The sequence below is a fragment of the Onychostruthus taczanowskii genome, unplaced genomic scaffold, assembly GCF_017590055.1.
Source record: "Onychostruthus taczanowskii isolate IOZ18803 unplaced genomic scaffold, ASM1759005v1 scaffold10, whole genome shotgun sequence".
Classification (NCBI taxonomy): Eukaryota; Metazoa; Chordata; class Aves; order Passeriformes; family Passeridae; genus Onychostruthus; species Onychostruthus taczanowskii.
The window spans coordinates 11,565,410-11,584,865 of record NW_024496526.1 but is presented as its reverse complement, the minus strand read 5'-3'; the positions used below and the strand labels follow the sequence as shown (position 1 = coordinate 11,584,865).

The 19,456-nt window shown below is 40.9% G+C and overlaps 1 protein-coding gene across 1 annotated transcript in view; it reads left to right on the top strand.

Moving 5' to 3' along the window:
- The first annotated feature begins 3,479 nt into the window (after window positions 1-3,479).
- TMEM163 (transmembrane protein 163) overlaps window positions 3,480-19,456 on the top strand; it is an 86,754-nt gene continuing 70,777 nt past the window's right edge. Inside the window, exons 1-2 of the mRNA XM_041407413.1 lie at window positions 3,480-3,816; window positions 8,772-8,891. Coding sequence (XP_041263347.1) covers window positions 3,663-3,816; window positions 8,772-8,891 — 274 coding nt within the window. The 5' untranslated portion in view covers window positions 3,480-3,662. The remainder of the gene's footprint in view (window positions 3,817-8,771; window positions 8,892-19,456) is intronic.

Below are 19,456 nucleotides of genomic sequence, written 5' to 3'. Positions count from 1 at the left end.
TGACACTGCAATACAATGCCACTGACAAACACAGTATTTTGTTGCCAAAAAAGGGAAGTCTTTTGTTTAGTGTATGGGTGAAATTCCACCCAGCAAACAAAATGGTATATAGGATTATCTTGCTCTTATGCCTTTAAGCATAATAAAAAATAATCACCAGGTCAGCTGACCAGCTCTTTCCAAATCTGCAAGAGTGCTCTTAAGTGCTGCACTTAAGAGGTTGGTCAACATGGACAAGTTAACATCAATGAAACCAAGCAAAATTCCTTCTCAGGAGCCTTTGAGTGCACCACTGTGTTCTGCTAATTCAAGTGAAAACTTGAATTTCAAGTGAAATTCCAGTCAGTGGTGCTAAAAAGAAAAGGAAAACCAGAAGAAGGAAGGAAGGAAGGAAGGGAGATAAAAGAACCACAACAAAAACAGACAACAGACAATACAGATAAGGAAGAATTTCTTTGTGTTGTTGCTGTTTGCTGTGGTGCATGAGACTTCCATCTCATCTGAAATCTCCTTTCTCTGGAAGTCAAAATGTTAGGAAAATTAAAGGCAGCTCCAGCTGGGAACAAAGTTCTGCAAATGTTTGTTAATTTACAGAGGATGAGAAGATGGTGTCAGTCGAGTTAGACTGAATCCAGAGACATGCCTTTTTTGAAAAAAAGTTGATTTTGTCTTTCCATTATTCCTATCCAACAAAGGGAGGTTTGGGGGACAAGAAATAAATTAATGTATTAATATGGCTATTAGAGTGTGGCTTTTTATCTTCATTAACTTTGCCTATGTTAATGCCTAACTTTTTCATACACAAGAAGTCCAACAGGGCTGGAAAACAGGATCCACGCCTTTAAAAATCTAGCCCTACATCTTTATCCAATTGAATACACTTTGTGTGAATGTAATGAAAAATAAGAGGCAATTCTGGAAAGCACCTTCCAGCAGCTATGATATGACAGTCTTTCTGCTTCTTAGTAGCCAGTTTGTATAGACAATGGTGTGTTCTGAAAGGCCCTTCATTGTGGATCTGTCTAATGTTTTGAATTTGTATTTGCTAAATGCAGTGTATGACCCTTCTCATGCTGTGTTTGAAAGCACTGAAGAGAGTCATTTAAAAGAAACTATAATACTCTTTGCAGGCATCATATTCTTTGCTATAGCCTGAACACTATAGCAATTATACAATTAGAGATAGCTCCAGTCCCTGCCAGACACAGTTTTATGTAAGAACAGCAATTGAGGGCAACTGAAAAAAGAGAAAGAAACCCATTAAAGTTTAAAACTTGTGCTTTGGTGTTCCTAGTTCCTATTTTTCTCTAAATCATTTGGAAACCCCTTTGACCTCCTTTTAAAGTAATGGAATTAGGAATCTCCAGGCACTTTCCTCTTGGTTTGATTTCTGGAAGTTCTAAGAATACCAAAATAGCTTGGAGAGACTAAGAGAAAGGAGGCAGTGTTCAAGAAGAGTCACTGGTGAGTTTCTCATTTCTGCAAGGAATAAGGAAGTTCTTACTGGAATGGATCAAATATGGATTTAACTCCACAAAAAAGAGGAGGGATCCTGCAATAACTGCATTGGGGAGCATTGTATCTGCTACAGCAATTTCAAGGGACTCTTCATGGTTTGTCCTGGCTTTCCTTCTCTCTGACCAGGATACAAAACTGGTTCTACTCATTTAAGGATTCTCATTTTACAGACACATTTTAAGTGAAAGAGACACATCACAATCTATTTTTACAGTAAGCAACAAAAGGTGAGGCTTTTCTACTTTTCATTTACCTCTCACATGCATACATCCATCTGCTGTAGCATCTTGCAGGTTCTAGGTAACCAGAGCTTCATAGAGAGCCCTTAAAGAAAAAAAATCCATTTTAAAAAATGCAATTACTAGTTTTCAACGCCTCCCAGCTCAGTCAAAACCTCAAAAAAAACAGTTCCTCAAAAGAACTCACTTGTGTTAACCTATGCACATGAGAAAAAGAACTCTTTTGACGTTTACATCAAATAGGCATGTTGTAATTTACTATCCATTTCATGAGGAAAAGGCAAGTAACTTTGGCATTGCTTATATTCATATTAATGCTGATCCAGCTAGAAGAGCAAGAGCTCTGGGATCACAAAGCAGGGTAGGATAGCTAGGAGTGAAGGTGAAATTTAGGTGAGAGGCATGAAAACTTCAAAAATATTTCATACAGTAAGTATGGAATACTATACAGAAAGAAATCATAAGATTAGATAAAAACACCAATTCCTCACATTACAACAGCCATCTCCACAAGATTGCCAAAATGCCAATCAATTTCTAAACCGGTATTTTATGTCATTTAACATTTATTTATGTTTTACTTATACTTCTTCAAATAATTAATGATTTAAAATTCAGATGAAATTATTTTGAAGATTAGTATACAGTTTTAAGAGGCTTTTCTTAAAATTAAGACATTTTGGTAACAGTGTTGCACTGTCCATTTCTAGACAGGTATTACTAAACTGCTACAAAACTTTTTTGTAAGGCTGACATCAGCAAGATTCTGACAGTTCTTAAAATCATGTCCTTATGTTGGCATAAATATTAATTTCCTGCTGGCCTTTCTATACTCCCCAAATTTAGTAATTTCTCAAAGGAGAAAGGCAACCTGATCTTCATACAACTTTAATCGGGATTGTATCTTTATGTATCACCAAAGGACCAGCTTAATTGTCTTTTGATATTTTCCTAGACAAATTTTTCAAGTCAAAACATGCTGCAGCTTCAAAATATATCTTGCATGCTTGTAAGCATGCAGCTGGGAGACTGTGCTCGCACAAAGAATGCTTTGTTTGTTTGCACCTCTCCATCTCCATCCAGCAGAGAAGAAACAAGCAGCCCTGGCACAGATTTATCTGTAAAATTTTACATTTTTTAAAAAAAACATTTCTGTGCTCCTGAGGTTTTGTTTTTTCCCCCTGTGTTCTTCTGCAGCCCTAGGAAAGGCAGGTGAGGACGCCAGCAAGTCTAACCCCAAGCTTCAGCATGGGATTGCTGCGCGTTCGAGGGCAGTTCAAGGCAACTCTGAGCGTGACAGAAAGTCGGTGCCGCGGGCTCTGAGAGGTGCCTGCGTGAGGCCATTCTGCTCCGATCCCGAAAAAGGCAGAGGGAGAAGGAGCAAATCCCCAGCCAAGGGGAGCTGTGTCTTTACCTGTGTGAGGGGAGGCGAGGCGGACGGGGCCTGGCTGCGCAGGGCCGGCGCCCGCGGCCCTCAGGAGCGGCGGGAGGGCCGCTCTGCACAGCCCCTGGACAGCTCTTCCCCCTCAGGCTCGGCTGCGGGAGGAGGAGGAGGAGGAAGAGGAGGAGGAGGAGGAGGCAGAGCCCGCCACGGCGAGGGGAGGCTGAGGAGGGCCCCGCTTCCCGAGCCGGCGGCGGAGCTCGGCGGGGCGGGGAGGGGACGGGCAGCGCCGGGAGGCGGCACCGCGCTCCCACCTGCCCCTCTCCGCCGCGGGCAGTGATGAGGCGGCCGCGGGCAGCGGCTGGCGCGGAGCAGCCGGAGTTTGTTCGCTGCCCGTCCTCGTCTCCCTGATGCTCTGAGCCGGAGTCTCCTCCTCTCCCCGGGCTCGCACCCGGGCTGGATGCTCCGCTCGCTCCTCGCTTCCCTGCCACAGCCGCCGGCCGCTGCCCGCCGCCCCGCAAGACATGGAGCCGTCCGCTGCCCCCCTGGACACCACTCCGGACCCCGCCATCGTGCAGCCCCCCGGAGCCAACCCGCCGGGTGCCCCCCGGGAACAGCAGCAGGAGCAGCTGCGGATCGGGGAGAGCGGGCAGTTCAGCGAGGGGCTGGAGGACAGAGGTGAGCGCCCGTCCGTCCGTCCGTCCGTCCCCCGCCTTCCTGCACGCTGCCCTGCGCTGTGGCGAGCCCCACCACCTCCCCTGCGTCCCGAGGCGCCTGACACCCACCCCGACGGCTCCTCCGACACCCTCTCCGCAGCATCCTCTCGCTCGCTCTCCGTACCCTCCCCATGCCGCCGCAGCAGCCCTGCCGGTTCCCTCCCCTCCAGCCCTGGCAGCCGCACGCCGGTTCTTGCCCCCCGAACTCCCCCCTCCAGCCCAGCTCGCCCACCCCTCATCCCGCCGCTGGCAGCCGCTTAACATCCCCCCGCGCCGCCCTCGAAGCTCTGCCCCGTTTTAGCTCCCGTGCGAGCGCTCCGCGACAGCTTTGAAGTATTTTTATAAACTCTATTCGTGGCTGTTCCCACCTCGCCCGAGAACTTGCCTGCCTGGCGGCGGAGCGGCTGCGGGCGGCACATGGCTCCACAGGCAGCGCCCGGGCGAGGGGCGCGGGCGGCGGCGCTCCCGGCGCTCCCGGAGGGCCGGGGCTTCCCTCGGGAGGCCGCTGAGGTGCCCAAGCCGGCACTTGGGGTGGTCGCAGCCGCCCCCCGAGCAGGGGCACAACGGGGCATTTCTGGGGGTCCGCCCCAGCCGGGCTGCGGGTTGAAGTCGGAGCACTTGTCTCCCTTCCCCCACCGAGCTGTGCACTTCCACACAACTCATTTTTTTTTTGTTATTTACGTAAATACCTGGCCAGGTATTTGGAAGTTACCTGCTTTCGAGCAGCGTTACGCTTTAGTGTGAAGCACATCGATTTCGGACATCTGTTCAGGGCTCACTCACCTGCCGCCCACAAAGGCAGCTGCCATTTTAACCCTCCCCACTGCCCTGTCCTCCACAACGCCTCCAGGCTCCTCTTCCACACTATTTGTCTCCATCTTTTAGTTTCATCTATTGGCTTCCCTTAGCCTCTCTCTCTCTCTTGCCTTTTCTTCCTTTTCCATTTTGCTTTCAGCATCCAGGAGTCTCTTTTGTGTTCTCCGTCTTCATCCACAGCCCCTTTACACGTAACCCCTCTATGTCCTGTTCTTTGCCCAGCTTCCCGAAGCCTGTGCCTGCTCACAGATCGTAGACACAAAGTAGAGGAGTGAGGGGGAAGAGCATTCACCACCTTCCTGACAGCTTCCAGTCGTGCTGGGGCTGGGGACAGCCCTTACTCAAGGGGTACCCTCACTGTCACTGCCACTGGCTGAGGACAGGCATTGTGCCTGCCTGAGGGCAATCTGAGCTCTCTTTTACATGAGTGAGGAATTTTGATTATGGTTCCAATGTAGAAGTTTGGTTACAGAAAATTTTAATTAGTGCCCAGTATGACAGAGCCAAAGGTGAAAGCTGTCCCTTTTGGCATTAAGGGTAATTCCATAAAGAATTGTGTCTGTTGTACCTGACCTGTCTCTTTCTATGAGGGAGATGAAGCTAAAGCTGCTGATTTAATTTTCTTCCTTGCCTCCATGCTCTTTCTGTAGCCCTTGCAGTGCCTTTCTTTTAGCCTTCCCTGTAGTTACTGATTCCATGTATACCAGGATAATTCAGTCATTGTAGAGGGAAATCTGGTATGCTTTTTGCAGGTTGTCCCTGTTGAAAATGTTAGCAGTCTGTCCTTTTAGATTGTACTTTTCCCTACAATCCTTTCCAGTGAATCATACCAGATCCAGTTATAGAGATGATGCTTCCATGTTTGCTAAAAATAAATACTAACCCTAAATTTTGGAGCAAGATATTTGCTCTTTAAGAGCCAGATCCAAAATTGGTGATAATTTTGTGGATGGGACCGTTAAATTAACATCCTTAGGTGAACAGGTTTTTTATTAGCCTTATCTCTTCCACAATTTCTAACTTGACATTTTAAAATGATCCCTTAGCCAAATAGAAAAGTACTTCTGGTAAGTCAGCATATGGTAAAGAATATCCTAGAATCACTTCACAAATATGCCAAGCTTGTGTTCTGCAACTGTTAGGCAGGTTTTTTTCTCCTTCTGATTTTTTTATGGGAAGAAAATCTGTTAATATGTGAAGATGCTGAAAGATAAATTAAAAATCCAGTGAATTTAATCATTTCATCATCTTTTCTATACCTTAAGGATATCCATGTGTTAAATAAATTATTGGCAGTAAAATTACTCAGTATGTTAATTTCAGGGCAGAGGAATTTCATTTGTAGATGGTAGCTGTTTGTTTTTGTAGCAATGCAGGTCACACTGAAAGATTAACTTTTATCCTCCTGTGGATGCTTGCTTTCTTATGGTCAGTGAAGAAATATGGAAGTTTACCTTGTGAATTTTGTTCTTGTGTGTAAATTAATGAGCTGTTGTTGTCTCTAAATAATTTTTATTCTATGGGCTTGGTAGTCATGTGAATGAGTTTGTATCTTTCTGTGCTGGCCTCAAGACACTCCTAAGAATTATATGATCTTTCTTGGGGGTGAAAATTTTAAACACAGAAAATGTGTTTGAATTATTCCAGGAGGGAAGGGATCACACCGCTGACAGCCAGAATATGCCAGCCATTTTGAGAGACAGAGAAACACACACACGCAGAAGTGGTTGGGTTTTATAAAGACTGCAGTCTCTGTCATACTGGACACGTGCTTGACATGTGAATAGTAATCAGGAGTGCTGCACTAGCTCTGGGGCTTGTTATTCATTCCTCAGTTTAATTAGGATATTGTTTGATTTGTTAGTACCAACTGTGTCTGTTGGACTTCCCAGGTAATATGAGCTGTAGCCATGAATGAAAAGATGTCTTAAAAGAAAGAAACAGGTGAGGATATCTGTCATTCTGATCTGTGTTTATTTGAGGTTTGAAATACTGAGAGTCAAAATGGGCTGAGAAAACCTTTGCTTTATGTTCCAAAAAGATTTGGACCGTAATTTGAAATCCTTGATTTGGGGAGGGGACTGGAAGGGTGAATACACAAAATGTGAGAAGATGTGTTTTCTCTATGGTTAGATTAGTAGAAATCCCTCCTATGTTTCAAGATGTGAGGTTGAATTACCTCATAGCAGACAGCAGTTAAACTGTACATCGTTATATATAGTAGCAGAAGATAGGCCAAACATTTGTGGGGAAAAAAAATTCTTCACACAAATGAAAGCAGGCATGTGAGAAATAGCTGTGCAACACTATCAGTAAAAGACTCAAAGCTTTTGGAGTCAACATCTATCAGTTTTTGTGTATTAGACAGACAAAGAATGCACGTAATAAGAAATAGACAAAATTTCAGTATAGGGCCTGGTCCATGCAAGTTTGGATATCATTTCCCATTCATAAAGGGGGGAGGGTGTAGCACAAAGTGTGATAATATTTAAAATTTTCTAAAAATACAGTACAAGCATGACATTCTCAGAGTGGCTTTCTGAACTCCCATAAAGAAACTCTCTGCTTTATTGTAACTGGGGTGTAAAAAGCATAAAGAATTTTTCCAAGACAGTGTGTATCCCACCAATTATGCTGGGATTACAACCAGTAATTTTAACAGACTCCAAGTGGCAGAATAAAATCTGATGGCTCAAATTTGACCACCCCTGGATGCCTGCCCCTCTGCTGACATATTGCTGCCCCCAAGGCAGAGATGTCTGATTCAGTTCTGAATTGATTCCAAAACCATTGCAGTTCTCAGCCAGTATATTACAGTCAGTTGAAATGAATATCTGTAAAGATTAATAAACATGGTTAAACATGGTGTGGATTCAGTAGTACACTGAGAACCAGATGTCCCTGCCTTGAAAATGGCAATAGCCACCAGAGAGAAAACTGGGGAAGGTGAGGGTAGTAACAACTTCAACTCTTATGTTTTAATCTGGTGCTGAGTCTGACACAGCCCCTGTTCTCCACCTTTCGTCAAAGACCTTAAACCAGCCACTGAAAATCGTGCTGTTAAACCAGTGTCTCAGTTAAATGCATTCAGTGCAGGCACATCTCTCTGACAAGTGCTCATCATCTGAGAGGAACCACCCACATCTTCTGGAGTAACTCATTAAGAAATTTAAAGCCTTCAGATTTTCTTCCAGTTAAGCAGATTTGAGCTGAAACTTGATGGTGAAAATGAACGTATGTTTCAAATTAGATGACTGTATTAAGCATAAACTAATCAGAATGGGATATACAGAATGGAAATATCTAAAATTCTGAATGCATTTTAGAAGTTGTTCAAGACTCAGACTGAGAGAATAAAAACCAAAGAATGTTAATTTATGTTTAACCTGCATTCTCTGTGATGTAAGATCAGTGGACAAAAGACTTTCACAGGCTGAAAGCATCAAAAAAGAGAAAAAGCAATAGCATTCCTTTGTGTTCAACGGCCTTCTGCACCAATTGCAGCAAAGACAGAATTGGGTCTTCAATTAGTTCTAGATGGGAATGTGTTCTTACCCCAAATAAAGGACAAGGTGCTTCAAGAGGCTTTTTCAGCTGTGACAGCTTTGATTCTGAGGCTTGCTCACTTGTGCTCTGATGATCAATATGTGCAGTGTATCCTTGTGCTTTGGGAGGTGATTCCACAGGGACTGGTGAGCAGGAGTTTTTCTCCTGTGTTAATTAGCCCCAGGATCCTCAAGTTCTGAAACAAGTTTTGATCTGAGGGAGTATAGGGCTGAGCCATTTCTTCTGTAGAGGTATAGGTGGAAATCATATTGATTTGTGAATTTCCATGACTGGAATGCAGTGCTCTTTTTAAGGAATTGATGTGTGTGTCTTTCTGTGTGGAGTCAAAACAGCTTGTGTGTGCTCTTCTTGCTTACTCACATGTTTCTGGTGGCCTCATTCACTTAACCTTAATGATGTGAGCAGGGTTTGATTCTGTATAGCTTCTGTGTGTAATATAGAATGTAAATGTGTCTTCTAGGGCTGAACTAACACAGCTGTGTTTTTAAAAGGAGCAATGCATTGTTCATACCTTCTTTGCTTATTGCTTATCAGGTTTACTAGAAAGCAGTACAAGGCTAAAACCTCATGAAGCTCAAAGCTACAGAAAGAAGGCATTGTGGGTTTCCTGGGTCTCCATTATTGTCACACTGGCTCTTGCAGTGGCTGCTTTCAGTGAGTATTGGGAATATTTTAAATTTCACACCTTTTCCTTTTTGTTTATCTTTTGGTCTCTCAGAATTTCTTTCTTTGTGGAAGCTTCCTCATGTTTTTTGTTTTCCTTTGCAACTGCTAAAGAGGTTTTTCTCTAGACTGCCTGTGTCTGTATGGTGCTTATAAATTAGTAAAACTGTTGGGGTTTTTTTCTGCAGAGCATAGGGTTGTTGAAGGTCGGAGAAGGAAACAGGAGATGTTGATTCATGTTAGCATTTATACATGTGGAACTGTTCATTCTGGAGAATAGTGAAAAAAATCATTATGCAGTGGGTTGCCTTTTACTGAAGAGGTCAAATATGACAAATCTTAATCTGTTTGGGATTTGTAATGGGAATGCTATAATAAAGAATAGTGAATTGTAAGGGAGAAATATAGAATTTATTTGTATTACACTCACAGATAACCTAAAACAATGCTAATCTGAAAGAGAAATTCCATTTTCTTTTTAGTACAGTGTTTTTCTAGAAGTTCCATAACATTTTTCTAGTTTACTTTTAAACAAAGAATTTGAGTGGGGAAAACAAAATCCAAATTAAACCCAAATCACTTTTATGTGGGAAAAAATAAAATCTATTTCTTTTATTTCAAAACAGGAAAAAATGCATCATTGTGTAAATACAAATTTTAGTTCAATGCAAATTTGAGAAATACAAGCTTTCTATCTTGGGCGATTAAATAGCACATGAAAGACAAAAAGAAACATGGAATGTGGAACAAAATCTTTTCTGTGGCACGTTCTCTGTTTTAGAGAGTGAAAAATCAGAAGTGATTGAATTTATGCTTTAATACAAACAAAAGGAAGGCTCTGACTAGGAGACATCAAAGAAGTCCCAAAACATCATTCTTAAGCTTGATAAAGACAGACTTGTATTGTTTTTTCCTTTTTTTTTTTTTTTTTTTGCAATCACAGCAGCATGTCTTTTGTTATTCTAATCTGCATTGTATGACCTGCTGCTGGGAGTTGGTGTCAGCTCCCAGGAGAGGTGATTAAAATCTGACCAAATGGTCTCTGAAAACTCAACATATATTACTCAGAGCAATTTATATGGAAACACAGGTACAATAACTTGGTTCAGAAATAACAAAAAAGAGGAGGAACACTTAAAAGCAGAACCTGTAAAGAATTTGAATGTTAACAAGAGAGTGAAACAAGTTTCCATTTTGTTCTGCTTCATGGAAATACAGTGGTCTGTCTTTGCTACTGAAGCAACATAAAGGTAAATACTAAGTTACAGAATAACCTTGTTACTTATTAACACTATAGTTTAAAGGAATATTGTGATATGACTTGATTTTATTTTTCATTTTCATTTGTCAGTGTTGCAAGTATTAAGTGTAATATAGGTAACGAAACCTGTGTCTTTTAAAAGGATCCTTAAAAACATTTTTTAAGATTATTTAGGCCGAATTATTTTTTTTATTTCCTTGGATTTGGCACTCTGGTAGTGTTTAGAGAAACAAACAACAGCAGAAGTGTGGTCCCTGTCTGGATATTCTGTGGCTGCATATTCAGCTTGAGGGGATGGGCACTGAACTACTGAAATCAGTAGCAGACTGATTATGTGGTTTTGGAATGTATCTGTCCCCATGGTTTGCTGAGGCTAAATTTATGAAGAATAAGAGAGGAATCAGCACACAGATACATATTAAGTCTGTATGGAATCTCTTATTAGGTAGTTGGCAGTTAACTTACATGCCACAAAAGCCTTGCCAGGGCTTTTCATGTCTTTACTATTAAAAATTTTCCGTCTTTGAGGAAAATACACTGACTTCTGGGATCATTTTGCTGTCCCCATGCAATTTCAGAAGTTCTGCTCATTTTACTGCCTTGCACTGGTGCTCTCTTCCTCAGTGCTGTCCTTTTAGCAGGTTCCTGCAGCCAATCCATGAGTTGGGAGAGATGCCAGGTGACCAGAGCTTGCTGCCTGTTTGATAGAAATGTCTAGTTGTCACTTTGGGGTATCTGACACTGACAATTCTTTGCAAACAACTGCTATTTAAAGCATCCTCTTTCCATTTTACCTCCTGTCTGTAATGGTGAAGTGTTGGAAATACAGCCCTGATGTTCCATTTCAGTGAGAAACAGGGACCTGCTCTGGTAATTGTCAGGCTACACTGACTATTCTCACTGCTCTTCCTGACTCCTCTAGAAATCCCTCATTTAAATTCCTGTTTTATCCCCTTATAGGCTTCAAAATGCTTTCTTGCAAGCATGTCCCACATGATATAGTCAAGATACTAGGCCAGGGAACTGATGTTATTTTGATAACTGTAGGGAAAATGCTGAGGGGAGTGATGCCCATGTGGAGAGTAGGGAAGAGGTTCAGGAGTTTCCTTTTCCAACCAAGTGTTTGTAGGCAGACCTCCTTCCTTTTTTATGGTCCACTCCCCACCCTTCCTTTCAAGGCTGGCCTAGTTGCCTCCAACACTATTTTTCCAGCATTAGAGTAAGTTGGAGTGGTTTATCTTGACTGGTATGAGGTGTTTTCTTTTGGTGGGATTATGATGCTGCCCTAGCTGAACTCTGATCTTTCACTTGGTAATTTTGAAGGAGACTGAAAAATCTCGTGTTGATCTGAATACATAAAGTAGTTTCCTTATTAGGTAATGTTTATGGCAAATGAGGCTTGAGGTCATAGAATCATAGAATTTTAAGGTTGGAAAAGACCTGTGAGATCATTGAGTCCAACTGTTAACCCAGTACTGCCATGTTCATGACTAAACAGTGTCCCTAAGTTCCACATTCACACGTTTTTTGAAAACTTCCAGAGGTGATTATTTCACCACTTCCCTGTGCAGCCTTTTCCAGTGCCTGACCACCCTTTCAGAGAGAGCTGAACTAGGCTAGGCTGGGTATGGAGCAGAATGACTGCTTAAGGGAAAATGAAGTTGTCACCTTTCGTTCACTAATATTGACAAGTAGGACTTAGACCATGAAATCAGCTTTTCCACTTAGCTGAAAGAACAGATCTCTTACTGTCAAGCACTTAATAAACTTAATTTTACTGTAGAAATGCTGTACATGTAAAAGACCATTTGGAAGTTCCAGCTGCTGTCTCTGATGCTGCTCCTGCACTCTGTGGTAACCACTGTGGTCTCAGGGCTCTGAGAGCTGTTGCAGATGCTGTTCTCCAGCATGAGATTGCACAAGGCTTCAGAAAAATCTCTGTAGACTTAAATGTGTGAGATCCTTGAGGTCAGTGGAGTCCCATGTATCATCTTTAGTGGCTGAAAATTTGGTGTTCTCAAAATATTCTGGCATTGTGTTTTGTGCAATATTTTCATGATCAAATGCTAATCAATGCCTGATCAATAAATTCATTTTGCTCTTCATTTCAGTGCTGCCTGCAATATGCATACTTGTAGAATTCTCATCAAGAGTGGATTTACTTTGTTATAAATATATAGCAATAAACAGAGTCTGAGCATGATCAAAGTTATTAAAATGAACATTAAATTATTCCTTAGCACCCCAAGTAAGTGCCAGAATAATAGTTCTAATATAATTATTTCTGGATTACAGTAATGTAAGAAAAGAATGATAGCAGAGAAAAGAATGATAACGGGGAAAATAATGATAACAGAATAAGATTTTTTTTTTGCAGTGTATATCTGTGTAGTAAAAGGCTGCAGTCATTTCATAATAACAGCTATTATTTCTTTCTGTAGCTGCAGTATTGTGTGTTCATACTGAGCCCAGTTTAGGAGTTGTAATAGAGAGCAGGTGGAATAGAACTCTGGTGTTTTGAAACTAATTATTCTTAGTTCCTTGGCATTTATGTTACTAAAGAATAATTTTGAAAAATATACAAATATAGCTTCTGCTGTTGCAGTTCAGTTTCTGCTCAGGCAGCTAATCTTTGATAATATTGTCAAAGCAGAAAACAAGCTTGTTCTGTCTGGTGTTTTTTGTCCAGTGTAGAGTTGTGATTCACAGAAAGCTGCGTGTTCATTCATCTTCCTGATCTGATCAGCCAAAATCGTTTCACAGTGAATGGAGGAGTCCCAGCACTGCATCAAAACAATGCATAGACCAAACTCTGCACTGAAGGCTTTCTTTGTGGTCAGAGGCTGAGAGAAGGTTTAGAATGCATGGGTTTGTAAATGTGAGCTTTGTGAAGGGCTGTGCCCAGGGCAGGTCTGCATCAGCCCTGGTCACTGGGAGAGTGGCAGGGGCTGTTTGCAGAGTGCTGGGAAATGGCAGTGGCTGCTCACATCTGTCCAGGGCTGCTCTGGAGATCCCCCCTTTCAGCTCACCACAGGCACAGGTAAGGTTCAGCTGCTCAGAAATAACCAAGGGCAGCAAAAAGTCACATCCTGGTAAGTGTTTAGTGTGGTGTAGTGAGAGGTGCTGGTGTTCTGAGAAGGTGAATTCCATTTATCTGTATCAAATCTCAGGTGGAAACACAGTAGGTAGAATTCTGGGAGTATTTTACAGGATTAGCTTATCCATTAGCCCATGGATAAGATATTAACTGTAAATGCAGACACTGATTTTATATTTATATAAAAATTATTTGTGTTTCAGAACAAATTGCTGAAAAATTATTTATCTTAGTGAGCTTCCACATACTGGGAGGCATTTTGTTTGAAATATATGGTGCAAATGCTTACAAATTTCAGGGTGGGTTTTGCTTTCAGATTAATGCTTCATGCTAATTCAGATTCTAACAGTTATAAATGCCAACAAATGTAGAAATTGTGTATCCAGGCCCACTTTTTTCACTGGAATGACTACACTGAGTCATAGAGTCTCATATGGGTTAGCTGTAGGACATGACTACTGGTTTTCCTCTACTCAGGTGCATGCAGATGAAATTACATGGGACAAACATTGAGCAATTGAAGTTGTTGTCCTCTGGATGCTCACATGTGGATGTACTGATGTAATCTGTCACCCTTCATCTCAGGCAACTGATTAATTTATTGATGAATATATCATTTTCTCTGTGGCCCATTCCTATTCATGCTTGAAGAATTAAATATATGCTGGCTTTCCCTGATGTTTGCACAATACTTAGTATACCCTGGTCACAGCTGTGAATCATAACACTAGGAAAGAAAAATGTAGGGGAAGGTTCATGGTACTGAAGCTCTTTAGTTTGGATATTTAATTCTTTAAAGGTCATTAATTTCAGACAAATGATGGGCATTCAGCACTCAGGCTGAGGTTAGAGTGTTTCATCTGGGAACCTAAACAGAACTCTCCAGGATCACAGAAAATGTGAAAAGTATTGGTCTTTGTGTTTTCTTTTCCAGGAATTATACAGAATTGCATTTCTCACTCATAAAGACCCAAGAAAAGAGTTTTTTAGATTTTTATTTTCTTGAGTAGAGCACATCAAATTTATTCAGAAAGTTACATTTCAAATCACAATTCCATGCAAGCGCTTAAAACCAAGTAAAGACTAAATACAGAATAAGGTTCCTCTGTGGTAGTATACAGATCCCTCACTTAGCATGTTTCTCAGGGTGTTTAATTACATCAGTTACAAAAAGACAGATGCTTCAGGGCTGTAGCCTCACAGCAGCGTTAATGAAATATAGAACTCAAATTCCCAAGGAAGAATCCTGATATTGGTGGCTCTTGTGCTTCCCTGTCATCCTCGTTACAGCTGCACCACTACAGGTGAAAATAGAGTTTGGACCTAACCATGTTACACACAAAAGCTAAAGGACAAAAACTCCTAACCATGTTACACATAAAAGCTAAAGGACAAAAAATCCATTGCCTGTGCAGCACTGGCAGAAGACAACCTTTTGTATAGGTCAGTCTGTACTTAATAATGACAAAATGCAATTTTCATTCACTGAAAATGAAATGAGAGGCCAGTAAGAGCCTGTCTATTTTTTTTTTTTCCCAGGCACACAAAGCTCTAAGTGACTTTCTTGGGAGGAGAAAATAACATATGGATGTCAAGTTCAAGACTGATAGCTGTTGAGCAGAAGTGTGGGTCTAAAATCTGCAGTGCTTCACACTTCATGAAATCTTTTCCTTAGCTGGCAGGGAAAATGATGGTAGAAGTCTGTGAAATCTAGAACAGGCTAGATAATGATATAATGTATTTGAACAGCAAACAATTAAAATTTATTGCTACGGTGGAAGTTTGTTAAAACAGCTGAATTTGTGTTTAAATGCTAACCTTTAAAACAAGAGTCTGTTGTATTTTTGCATTAGAAAATTACATTTTAATAATTGCTTATGTTAAGTAGTTATTCTTTTGTCATGAGAAAAGATCATCCTAAAGAATTTTGGAATTAAAACAGGGTGCTGATGATGAAGGAAAACCAACACTGTAACACGACTTCATGGAGAGTGAGAAATGTGCAAGTACATTGTTTAGGCTGCTTGGTGTAACAATCACAATCACAGCTCTTTCCTTTGTTGTTTTATTTTTCCTTCCCAAGGTTTTTTTTTTGATTTATTTTGTGTGGAGAAGATTGGAATGAGTCTGTGCAGCATTTAGACCAGTGAGAATAGTAACATCTTTCAAATGAATTTCCATCTCTGTTATGTAACATAGGTAATATATGTTATATTTAAATTATTGTAGGAGGTTTTAGACACTTGAAATTTAGTGTTCAGTTTTGCTATCAGATCCCTGCTTGGATTCTGTCAAGGACAACTCTGTATTTGATGGTTCAGAGGTTCCAATGATGAGAATACAGTTGTGTGCAATATACAAATAACTATAAATGAGTAGGTATAATTATGGTTAAATAATTGTATGGATGTCATGGGTCCTACTCATATCCCTGAGAAAATTCTACTATGCCATTACAGACACATGTAGGCAGAGGGTTAATCTTTCTTTATGGGAAAAGAATTTAACACTGAATGGGGAGGGTTTTGTGCAGACCACTTGGTGCTAACTGGCTGGTGTGGGAATGATGCTCCCTACAGCCATCCCTAGCTTGTAGTGAGTGAAAAATGTGTATCCTGGCTAAAAGCAGATGTTAGGGGGAAAGAAAGTAATATTAAGGTTATTGCATGTGATTGGTATTAACTGTTATCCATAAAAAACCTGCTTGGATTTTATGTAGAAAATTGAAAACATCCTCTAGCACAAGTCTCAATTGTTGCTCTTGCTGTATTTGCTGCATCACACAAGTGGGTGTACATCTGCCCTTTGGAGGACCATCCCTGCAGTCTGAAAAGTCAAATGTATTTTCAATCAATTGCTGTAGAATCACTTCCACAAAGTAGTGCCTCAGCTGTTGCAGGCTTGTGCAAAGGCTTGAATGTATTAAGAGATTTCTTTCTAAATGGCTGATATACCAATAGAATTTGCTTTTCATAAATCATTTCATATTTTCTCTGCTTTCCCAATTTAAAAATGCACTTCTTTGCTTATTGGCAAAGGTGAACTTGTAATTATTTGTATCTGGAGCTGAAAGTCAATTTTAATGACAGAAAATATGTGTTTAATATTCATTGTGTAGTTTCACTTTATTGTTTGAATTTTGTGAGTTTTTAAAGCACTACTGGATTCAAACTTCATGGGCAGCAGTGAAAGTAATGAAAATCAGTGCACAGCTTTCTTCTTAGGTTTCTTCTGCCAGAAATTTTAAAATTTTCACGTTTTTTAGCTTAATATGCAACAAAATTTAAACTGGTACCTCAGTTAATTTTTTTAATAACATTTGTAACTTTTGCTTTACTTGGGAGGTTGATAGTGCTTGGTGTTCCCTTTTTGGCACTTATTTTCTGTGATTTTTCAGTAACAGTGTTTGAGTTCCTTTCATTGAATGTAGAAATTTATTAGATTTTAATACTTTCTCAGAACAGAATATTGTTTGTAAATGAGTAATTTTATTAAAACTGCACTGTAGGAGCGCTTAGTAACATAAATAATATGTGTTCTTTACCCTGCCCTTGAGCTCCCAGCAGCTCCATACCTTGGAGCTGGATGTGAAGCCATGGTAATGCTTGGTGAGAATTGGGAGCATCTGGGAGTTGGAGGGGATTCACAGAGTGGGAGCAGAGGAAATAACAGAACAGAATGAGGTTGTGTGGATGGGTGGCACCACCCCATGTGAGTCAATAACCCAGTCTGGGCTGAAGGACACTTTGGATTCTGAAAGTACCATCAGCAAGAGCATAAACCTGCTGTCCTGGGTACTTCTGTAGGTCACATGCCACGACACTTTGTGAGAGGAGACATATGAATACTGTGTGAAAATTCCTGTTTGATCAATCTAAAGGTTGGAAAACTTTGATACACTGTGTTAAACGGGTGGCACAACCTGGTCAAATTTGTTTGGTTCGAATAAAAATTATCACAGTTTTTGGTAAAGACTGAAACAAGAAGTCTGGAGATTGGGAAAGACAAGATAACTTTTAATGGACACTAATCTTCACTTGCAAAGTGTCTTCTTCAGAAAATCCATTAAGAGCTCCTGTGTATCTCTTCTGACTCTCGTGTATGACTTCCATTACTGTTCTTTTCTTCTCTGGGTATTGAACAAAAAGGGGCAGAGAAGCTTATCTTCAGAGTTCAAAGAAGCAGATTAGTCAGTGCTTAGTCAAAAAAGAATGACCAGAAATAACCAGCTGGTATTTTGCTAGACAGAAGAACTGCAGAGGAAGTGGGATGGTCTGACAGATACCATAAAAATAGGTAGACAAGAGGCATCTGCCTTCCAGGAACTGTTGCAGGATAAGTGGCTTTTGGCACTTGCACCACAAGCTCTCCTTTCTGGAGAGATCTCTGAGCCATTTTTGTGCCAGGTGTGATGCTGAGAATGAATAACATCTACTGCAGAACAGGATCTTTGGCTGAATCCTAAATGGAATTTTCTCATCAGGATTGTTTATCTTCTGCTATTAAAGATTTTGCTTCCAGGAACTGTTAAGTACAATGTATCTTTTCAGTATATCAAAGTGAAGAAAATACACATCTAAGTGCATTGTCCACAGATCATATTCTTTAGTGAAACATTTTAATGGCCAAAGAATGACAGTATTTCCCCAGGCTCTGAAAAGAAAAGTTTTAGAAGAAAGATTTATTATTGTTCAGTGGGAGATTTAGTAGAATGGAAATGCTGCCTGCAGTGTCAGCTAGGATGCATAGTTGGGAAAAAAAAAGTAACTCCATGCAATCCCATTCTGGTAGGGAACAATAGACAGGTTAGGATATATTTGAAATGTTGATGTTAAATTCACATTTAGTGTGATTTGAGTTTACTGTTGCTCACAGGTCCATGGAAGGCACGGGGCAGAGCCAAGGACCCAGCATCAGACCTGGCCAAGACCATGGAAGGCAGAGACAAAACTGATGGTGATGGCAGTGGTGGCAGATCACTTCCTAAATCCTAAATACATGGCTCAGGGGCTGTGAGAAAACTGCTCCACAGCTCCAGCAGCCTGTGCAGCGCTGGTTTATGGGCATCAATTTGCATGTGTGCTGGAGCGTGCTGCCAGGAGTGAGGAAGACAGATGTAAGGCATCAGTCTCAGCTTGTTGTGTAAAACAGGGCTGTGTGTATGCCCAGAGGATTATTGTGTACCTCCCAAATTGAGAGACATCACTATTCTCTGACTTGCTGCTGAGGCTAACATATATCAGGCTATAATGTCTAACTATGTGGAACTAATAGTACCCAAAAGAGCCAATTCATCTGCTCATTTTTGTGGCACATTAAAAACTAATAGTAAACTGTGTCTCCTTTTCATTTAGCATGACTTAATATTTCTGTGTGCAATTGCCTGCAACAAGGAGAGATTGTTTAACAATCTTCTCTAGCCATGAAAAACTAAGTCAGCAAATTAAATTATTAAGATTTTTAGTTAAAGAGGTAGAAATCATAGTTATGTGCCCTTTACCATGTGAGTTCTGATTGTGGGAAACCCGTAGTTACTGCCTGTGAATGTGTCAAGAAACCAAACCCACAATTATCTGATACTGAGAAGTGGGCAGGAAAATGATTCAATTTCTGTATTTTGGGTCCCGCCATTTGAGCAAACCCTACTCAAAGTGAAATTTCCTGTTACTCTCCCACTAAGAGATACTCACTGGGTTATTGTGTGTACATTTGCCTGCTGAGAAACATCTGGTGGCTGAAAACAAGGCTGTGATTTAAGGGATAATGTTGCGAGTGCTGTTTAATGGATTATGGAATCTTTAGACTTAAAATCACCTGAATACACTTGAGGTAATTTATAGGGACAGATCTTCAGCTGAAGGCCATAGATTTGTTGACTTCCATGGGTTTATTTCAATTTGAAACAAATAAGCATCAGTCCCTAAAGTGTATGACAAGTGATAGGATGAACTTGTACTAGATGAGGTGTTTTCAGACTCTGTTCAGCATTTCCTTGGTGTTTTGGTAGTAAGTTGTTTCTCACTTTTGTGAGGAAATATTTGCTTAAGGCAGTCTGTCTTGACTCTTACAAGCATTTTTAAACACCAGGGAAAAAAGGTGAATTAACAGCAACTCAGATCCTGCTAGGTTCACAGAAGCTGGGCCAAGAATTTGCTCCAGGGACTGTTCTAATCCTGGGCATAGCCCAAGCTTTCTTTG